At 35.8% G+C, this 9,651-nt stretch overlaps 1 protein-coding gene across 3 annotated transcripts in view; it reads right to left on the bottom strand.

The window, feature by feature from the left end:
* The window catches only part of LOC114322461 (uncharacterized), a 186,561-nt gene that overhangs the window by 119,498 nt on the left and 57,412 nt on the right, over positions 1-9,651 (bottom strand). Inside the window, exons 2-4 of one of the 3 annotated variants that reach the window (XR_014364488.1) lie at positions 9,445-9,543; positions 9,054-9,146; positions 5,534-5,888 (exon numbers count right to left, since the gene is read on the bottom strand). Coding sequence is in view for 1 of the 3 variants with exons in the window: in XM_082920869.1 (XP_082776995.1) it covers positions 9,054-9,146; positions 9,445-9,543 (192 nt within the window). In the remaining 2 variants the exon portion in view is untranslated. Of the gene's footprint in view, positions 1-5,533; positions 9,004-9,053; positions 9,147-9,444; positions 9,544-9,651 lie in introns of those variants that run through there. The other 2 variants (XM_082920869.1, XR_014364489.1) reach the window with 2 other exon arrangements.

The following is a 9,651-nucleotide window of genomic DNA, read 5'->3' on the forward strand; positions in this document are numbered from 1 at the left end:
AAATTCAAATGTTTTTGGCCCAAAAAGATTAGTATTGGGCTGAACAAGCCCAACCCAACCTCACACCACGCACCCGCACCCAGCCCGGACGGCCGGCGGCGCGCGGGGGGGGTGATTTTTGGGTCCAATGGGTCTAGCCCATTTTGCCCATAACCTCTCCCTCTAAAACACTTGGGTACCCCTTGGGGCACACCCCAAGTACCAAACCCAAGCCTTATAAACCCATTCAAAACCTCCCACCAAATCAATGTAGGACAAGCCATTTTACAACCTTAAGGAATTTCCCCAAAACTCCATTTCCATGGAGCACACTTTGGCTTCAATTTCCCATTCACTCGGTAATGGTTTTGAGCAACCAAATATACCACGTGAATCACAACGTGGCATAGAACGCGTTACCACTTTGACCCGTGTAAAACGACGCACGGGGCCCACCTAAAAAATAGACCAAACTTAGGAAAAAATTCTGATTTTACCCAGAATTTTATAACCATTTCCAACAAAAACATTGCTAACATGTTCTTAGAGTGCTAAAATGCAAGTTCTAGATGTCCCGAAGGGACCATATGCAAGAAAACATGAAAAACATGGTCAATTGAAAACTTAATCCATGAATCAAAGCCTAATTTAATGATTTCTGTTTCGTAAATTTAAATATAAAACTCATTTTCAAAATAACCTTCTCAAACTCAAATTAACCAACCTCAATAACTTCAATTGAGAGAATAATTCAAGATTGAAAACAACCTCTAAGTTTTATGATTCGTAAATTTAACATGAAAAGTCATCTCTAAAAATCATCAACAAACTTCAAATTCCTTTCATAAAATGAGTCATAAGGTTCTAAAAATATGTTAGATAACATCAATTGAAAGATTTATTCAAGATTAAAAACAAAAACAAATTTTCAAAATTTCTCATTCGCTATTTTAAATATGATGAAACTTTCTTGAATCTTCAAATACATATGCAATTGATCTTACAAACAAGATTGATACATGATTTCTCTCATGAAATCATGAAAAATGCATGAATACAAGGATGAAACACAAGATAGATGCATGAACTCATCAATCTCAAACCCCAGATTGCAAAGTTTCATGAACTTCTCTAGAAAACCCAAAACACAAGCTCTAGTATGTGAATCCATGCAAAACAAGGTCAAGACATGAAAAAGATGGAGAAATCTTACCTAAAGTTATTCAATTGATGAGTTCCTTGATGATTTCCTCAATTTTCCCTTCCTTTCTACACTTTCCTTCTTTGATTCTTCCCTGAGCTCAATTCTCTTCTTCTGTTTTTGTTCTAGCAATTGATGAGTTCCTTGATGATTTCCTCAATTTTCCTTCCTTTCTACACTTTCCTTCTTTGATTCTTCTTTGAGCTCAATTCTCTTCTTCTCTTTTTGTCCCAGTAACTCTCACTCTCTCTCTCTCTCTCTCTTTGTTGTTTCTCAAAGCAACAACAACTTCAACTCTTTAACTCTTAACATATATACACACACATATAATTCTCAGCACACCCACAAAATTGCTCAATACACCCACACCCACAACCACAACCACATACATTCAATTCTAGATTCTTCCATAATTCAATTTATGTTTTGGATTAATTTAATTAAGCAACACTTGTCTTAATAAATTTTGATTAACACATAATTAAATTAATCATAACTAATCACAAATCACACATAATTTAATTAGTCGAATTGACTTCCATTAAAACCCAATTAATTATATTTACATTTATCAATCTGAATCAGATTTTTAATCGAACTGCCAAAAAGGCTCCAAATCTCAAATGAAACTTATTACTATCATCAATTATGGTTTCCCAAATCTTTAAGGCCCTCAATTTCAAATCAAACTCAAAATCTCCGTCAATAACTTATATATTCAAATTGAACATCTCACAAATAAATTTAATTCATAATAATCTTAATTCCCAATCCTCATAACTTAAATTAACTTCAATTTGGACCCAATTGATCAAATTTTAATTTTACCAAACTGAATCAAATATTTAATTAAACTCTTATATTGTCAAATACTCAAAATTGAATCGATTCAACTCATCATTAAGCCATTTAAGCTTTCAATTTCTAATTCTAAAATAAATCCTCAATCAAATCATACACGAATCAGACTGAATAATTCTCATAACTCTCAAATTAATCAAAATAATGACTAATTAAAATCTGAATCCCCTTAATTAATTAAATGACAAATATTATACATGGCAGGGTCGTTACAGCCCACCCGGTCAATCGGCCGGTCGTTCGGTGAAAAGGCTGATACCCCGATAGACAAGTGTTTCACCTGGTCGTCTGGGTGGTCATTCAGCCGATCGTCCGGCCGGTTGATCGGTGAATAGTGATTCGAACCATTCGGGGTAGCTCAATTCTAGCTACCAAACATTTTTCATCTAAAAAATGAAAAATATTGATTAAAATATTTTAAATGTTCATTACAAACAAAATTCATTTAAATTAAGTGCATCTAAAAAATACATTTAAGTGCATCTGAAATGTAATCAAATCATGATCATGAACTAGCAATTCTCTCACCATCGTTTCATATTCTTCATTATTTTTCGCTGCTTCAGACGACTGAACAACTACATCCAAATCATCTGACACGAGCTCCTCAAAAGTGAATTCAACTTCCTCATCATCTCCTCTCCATGAATTGTCTCTCTTACTTTTCATCTCTTTAAGAGACATCAATAAATAGGACTTTAATTCCTCCAAATAGTCGCATACTTTTTCAGATCCGACAAGTTAATCTTCGAAACATTCACAGGATGCCAATTCAATTTGCTGAGCGCCGCCGCCAAATCGAAAGGAGTACCGACGGGAAAGAAAGCGACACCGGCAATGTGGAGGCAAAAGAGTTCCACAGCTTTCTTGAAGAGGCTTTGACAGCACTTTGTGAAGCAAATGTTGCGAGATTTTGGACAATCAATCCTCGCAATTCGTCTTTGTTTCTTCTCCGTCATTGTCATTGTTAGGGTTTTAGGGTTAGATCGATATAATCTAAAATATAGAGATTGAGAGGCATGCAGAGCTCACAACAACAATGGGAAAAAGAAGGTAGTATTTTAGGGTTAGATTGATATAAGATTAAAGAAATTTCCTATAAATAAAGCTAAAATAGCATGGCCCACCATTTTACACTCGAAAACTAAAAAGTAATAATAAACAACTTAAATACTTTGCTGCAAACTTGTGGCGATGGATTTAAGTAGGTAAATCTTAAAAGCATACCTATCCCAGAAACTTGTAAGCAATTCCTTGCAATTCTGTTGAGTTCAAGCTTCAGCAATTGAATACTTATACATACATACAGTACGCACACAACAATTATACATACATACTTGTACATCTAGTTTTACAAAGAATTTCCAAAACATGTCCAACCTTGGTTGCTGTTCCAATAGAGAAATGTAGACAATAAGAGCTACAATAGATCCATCATTTAGTTTGAAGGTCAACCAAAAAAGATAATATAGTAGTCATCTGCCTGATTTTCAATTATTAACAAAAAAGGAAAAACAAAATGCATCTTGTGTCTCATACAAGCTATGAGATGCAATGTGCTTCTTAAGCAAACCAAGTACAAAAGCAAAAAGAAAGAAATGCAATATAAAGAGAGCATTGTTTTGGCCCATGAGGCCTACCACATGCCCCATTTCGATAATTTGAATCGTTCATTTTATCTAGCACGTTGTGTATTTCATCTACACAAAAAATTAAGTCCATTTGATAACTATAACTTATTTAATTTATTGCTTTTTTACCAACAAAATTGACGACAATTGTGTTCGTATCCGACATGATTGCAAAACTTATTTTGAAGTGTCAATACTTCATAGCACCTAGGTCTCTGCAACAACTTTCTAAAAGTTCTTATCGACCGGTATCTGATTTCGATCGAATAAACTTTACGATTGCCAAAAACTTTACTTTGTTCTATGACTACTGTCATGGTGACCGCTCTGGTAGTCGAGGGGGTCGATTTGGTCAATCTAGAGGACTTGGGTCTAATCCACGTGCCCATCATGCTAGTGCAGTTGATACATATAACTCTGCTCCGGGTCTTCTTTTGAGTTTGAGGATGCTCTACGTTACTTGCTAGACCGTCGGCCTTCCACAACTCTTACTGGTGCATCTTCTTTTTTGTTTACCTATTCAGGTAACTTAACATCTTCTACAAATGCTTTCCTATCTCATAGAACTTTGCCTTAGATTATTGATTCTGGTGCCTCGGATCATATGACCGGATCTTTTAATCTTTTCTCAAAATATAAGCCCTCTTCAGGTCAGGACAAGGTTAGGATTGCTGATGGTACCATTTCTTCTGTTTCTGAGAAAGGTCTAATTCATGCCACATCTTCTTTATCTTTGTCATCAGTTTTATATGTTTCCAGTTTCTCAGTTAATCTTCTACCATTGAGTCGTCTTTCTCAGGATTTGAATTGTAGTGTAACCTTTTATCCTGATCATTGTCTTTTTCAGGACCTTATCACGAGGAGGACGACTGGCAGTGGTAGAGTAGAGAATATAGTCTCTACATCTTGGATCAAGCAGATCACATGGCTCATCATACCATCCAGTCTCCAACTACCAAGGACAACATTTGGCTTTGGCACTGGCGTCTGGGACATCCATTTTTTTTTATTACTTAAGCATTTGTTTCATTCTTTTAATTGAGTCGTGTCAACTTGGCAAACAACACCGAGCTTCTTTTGCTCCAAGTATTAACAAAAGTTTCGTTCATTTTTCATTGATTCATTCTGATGTTTCGGTCCTTCTCGTGTTGTTTCATGAAAAGGCTACAGATGGTTTGTCACCTTCATTGATGATTTTTCTCGCACTACTTGGGTGTATTTACTAAAAGAAAAGATTGAGTTTTTTTTCCGTGTTTCAAACCTTTCATCAGATGATTTGCACTTAATTTGGGATTGTTGTAAAAATTCGCACTCTATTCGCCTTAAAGTTTTTGGGTGTGTCTGCTTTGTTCATAATCATTCCCCTGCTCGTGGTAAATTAGATCCTCGTTCTCTTAAATGTGTCTTTCTTGTGTACTCACCAACTCAAAAGGGGGTATTAGTGTTATTATTCTCCTTCACGTAAGTGGTTTGTGTCTATGGATGTCACATTTTTTGAGTCCCAGTCCTACTTGTCCTCTCCAATTTCCCAGTTATTCTTTCAGGGGGAGCCTTGGTGTGAAGATATTCCTGGCATAATACCTGTTTCTAAACCATTACTAGTTGTTGAGGATATATCATGTAAACCACAATGTGAACCAGCTATTGGGAATATAGAAGTTGATACACTCAAGGAGCAAGGACAAATTTATGTCAGGGAAAGAAAAAGATAGAAGGTTACTGGAATCCAGGAGACCACTGTAGAAGCCGTGTCAACAGAATAATTTTGATCTTTTACTCATGAAATACGATATCCATTTCCAAGAAATTGTAGCAATGTAAGTGAATTTATTCTTGAGTGACAACTGAGATTAGAAATTACCTGGTTGTCGACTCTGCCAGCTGGTGCAGGAGGCAAGACGAGATCTGCTTCCAGATCGAGTTGAAGATATGCGCGCACGCCCATCACCTTCTATCTCCATGCCCATGTCAGCTTCCAAAGAATGACGCTTTGCATCACAACATCGAAAAGGATAAATGAAAAAAATAAAAACCAAAAAAAACCTGCGCCCAATTTAGTCTCCATTTCCAAGCAATGGCAGCAATGTAAGTGAAGGAATTCTTGAGTGATAACTGAGATTACCTGGTTGTTGACACACTGTTCAGTTGAGGAATTCTTTAGTCTTCATCACTTGTGTTACTACTCCCTGCTCAGTTGCCAGTGAATAAAAAAAGGTCTACATTTATCTCCCAAAAAACACGTGGATTTATTATATATAGCCCAACAGACATCAATTATGTAGCAACTACCACCAATAAACTACTAACTTAACCCTATTCTTGTTTTTTCTTTTGTTTTTTTTTTTTTTTTTTGGGTTAAGTATGAAAGCCAATTTGTAGACATAAGTAGTAACTCAAAAATAAAATACTACTCATGCCAATTAGTTTCTCAATTTTCTCTTGACCCCATGCTCTAAGGATTTGCAAAGCACACAAATTTCTATCCTAAAATGCCAATTGCTGAGGTTTAATTGTTCTACAGGCTAGGCGTAAGCTCTCTTTTAGAGGGGGTATTGCCTTTGGCATGTCATGAACTTCATTGTAAATCCTCCTTTATGGCAATAAAACACTTACCCCTTAAAAAGCATAGCATGACGAACAATGCCTATGCGCCACAGAAGCCGAGAAAAGGAAAACTAACAAATATCAACTATATTCAATATTGGAAATGGAAAGAAAATAATTCTTCCAGGATATGGTTGAATTCTTTTGGATATCACAACTGTAAACATTTAGATTTAGTCAATACTATAGAATAGGAAAGTTTATTAGGATCAAAATTAGTAGCTAAATAATAGCTAATCAGTCCTCAGAATCAGTAGCTAATTAGTAGCTAATCAATTCCTAATTTTATGCCTTGTATCTCCTATAAATAGTGGTGCTATGTACATTATTTAAATATGAGAATAAGAAATATTGTTCTTTCTAGCTTTCATGGTATCTAAGCTGAGGGCTTATTCTCTGACCCTTTTGAGGTAATCCTAGAACCAGCAAGCTGTCCTTCACCATATCAGAAACCACATCTGAATCCACTGTTACCGTTTCACCGAAAAACATTGAGAAACATGTCTCCAACATTGATTCTCACTCGGTGCAAATCACCAGCATTAAACTCAACGGTGATAATTTCTTGCGTTGGTTTCAGTCTATCTAGATGTACATTCGGGGGCATCTGATCACATGACTTCTTTCTCTTCTTTATTCAATACTTATTTATTTTATTCTGAAAGTGAAAGAGTTAGGATTGCTGATGGCAATTTCTCACCCATTGTAGGAAAAGTTCAAATAAAATTTTTACAAAATATTACTCTTCACTCTATCCTTCATGTTCCTAAGCTGGCCCGCAAGTTGTTGTTTGCCAGTAAATTATCCAAAAACTCTCACTTTCGTGTTGCTTTCTTTGACTCTCATCGTGAATTTCAGGACCGAAACTTGGGGAGGATGATTGTCAGTGCTAGAATGGTTAATGGTCTTTACTACTTTGATGATGACATATCCAGCAATAAAACAACTCAAGGCTATGGTTGTAGTATTAGTTCACTTTCGGCTCGCGAACAAATAATGCTTTGGCATTTTAGACTAGGACATCCTAGTTTTTCATATCTTAAACATTTGTTTCCTAACTTGTTTAAAAATTTGGATTGCTCGTCTTTTCAATGTGAAAGTTGTTATTTATCTAAAAGTCATCGAACTACTTATCTTACAAAACCCTACTGTGCCTCTAAACCATTCTACTTAATTCATAGTGATGTGGGGTTTCTCCAAGGTTACCACCATGACCGGTATTAAAGTGGTTTGTAACTTTTATAGATGATCACACTTGGCTTTGCTAGGTTTATTTGATGAAAGACAAATTTGAAGTAAAAAACGTGTTTCAAGATTTTTACAAAATGATTGACAATCAATTTCATTCAAAAATTAGTATTTTTCAAGCTGATAATGGAAAAGAGTACTTCAATGAATATCTAGGGAATTTTTTAGGGAAAAAGGTATTTTTCATCAATCTATATGTCGTGACACTCCTCAACAAAGTAGTATTGCCGAAAGAAAAAATAAGCATTTACTGAAAGTAGCCTGAACCATAATGTTCTCTATGTATGTTCCCAAATATCTATGGAGAGATGCCATTTTGACAGCCTCTTATTTAATTAACAGAATGCCTACCCGGGTTTTGCAATATGTCACACCCCTAGAATATTTCAAAAAAACCTTTCTTGATTGCAGAATTAATTCAGATTTGCCTTCAAAAATTTTTTGCTATACTATTGTCGTTCACATACCCAGCCAAATTCGATCCACACTTGATCTTAGAGCAGAAAAATGTGTTTTCATCGGGTATGCTCCAAACAAAAGAGGCTACAAGTGCTATAATCCTCAAACAAAAACATTTGGGTGATTATGGATGTCTCCTTTCTTGAAACTCAATCCTATTTTACCAAAAATTCTCTTCAAGGGGAGAAAAAGAAAAAGGAAGAAAATTTTATGCAGACAACTTCGGATCTCTTACCAAATCCTATTCGATCTCCATCCCTTGTTTTCTGAAAAACGACAACAGAAACAGGGTATTCAAGATATGTAGAACGATGGAAATCCCAGTCCAACTTCTCCAAACATAGAAGGCTCACAAGCAGGGGGAGAAATACTACAATTGGAGCAAACTGTTCCCGAACCTGAGTTTTTGGTTTATGCTCAGAAAAATACTCAAAGAAAAAGTAAAGACTAGCCAACCACTCTACCACAAAGCCAATCAGAATCTCTTAAAAAAGGTCCCTCAAGTAGTTCACGTATTCCTAATCTGGTTCCTCCATCATCTGTCTCTACTTCATCTCCATTTCCTTCAGCGGTTTTACCTAATGTTATACCCACAGATTGTGATCTTCCTCTAGCCATTAGGAAAGGAATTCGAAAATGTACCCAACATTCCATTGCGAAATATTTATCTTATGACAAACTTTCCAAAAGTCATAGAGCATTTACTTCAAAAATATCTAACCTGTTTGTTCCTAGAATTATTAAGGAAGCCTTGGATGATCCTAATTGGAAATCAACAGTTATGGAAGAGATGAATGCTCTAGAAAAGAACGGTACTTGGATGTTAGTGAATCTGCCTAAGGACAAAAGACAGTAGGTCGGTGACATCCAGCATCCAGCCACTGTCCTAAATAGTAGGGACTCCTGGTCTTGGATTGGTTACCCACTGTCTTTGGGTTGGTGACATCTTCCCATTCATTTAGAGGCCCTATGGCTCCTAAAGACAAGGATAGGGCCATAAAATCACCATTTCTTCTACGCAGAATTTAAAAAGCGTACACTAGACATTACACTAGAAAATAAATCTTTACCTTCATGGATTCAATCTCTGCCATAGCTAATCCTTTTTGGTAAAGAGCTTCCGCTAATTGGTCACGTGCTGTCTCCATCTTCTTCTTCATTTTCTGTTAATAACAGAGAAAAAAGTAATATAAGCTTCCATTACTTTATAATATGAACCAGTCAGGCAAACAACAAAACAAACTCAGGGAGAACATCTGCAAGTGCCTCACTCCACAGCTAGATGTCAGTTCATTACATGTTTTTATTGGTAGCACTCAAAAAATTTGAAACCACAATTATCGAGAACTAAGATCGTGCCTTCCTCGTACCATTCCATAGAAAAGAAGATAATACCTCAGTAGTTCAGTTTCCTGAGGATTTTGAGTGAGAAGAAAAGACACTGGAAACATAGATACAAACCTCAGCCCCCTCATCTTCTGGATCACTTTTGAAAGAAAAGTACTTCGCTAATTCATCTGTGTCAACACTACCAATCACCTCATCTGCTGCCTCTATAATCTGCGAGTAGCACTTTGTAAGAACAACCAAGTGGAATAGTAAATAATAATAATAATTTTATAATACTTCTAATAAAAAATAGTAAAAAGATAGAACTAAATATTTTAA

The sequence above is a fragment of the Camellia sinensis genome, chromosome 3 (genome assembly GCF_055761805.1).
Source record: "Camellia sinensis isolate YWXY chromosome 3, ASM5576180v1, whole genome shotgun sequence".
NCBI lineage: Eukaryota > Viridiplantae > Streptophyta > Magnoliopsida > Ericales > Theaceae > Camellia > Camellia sinensis.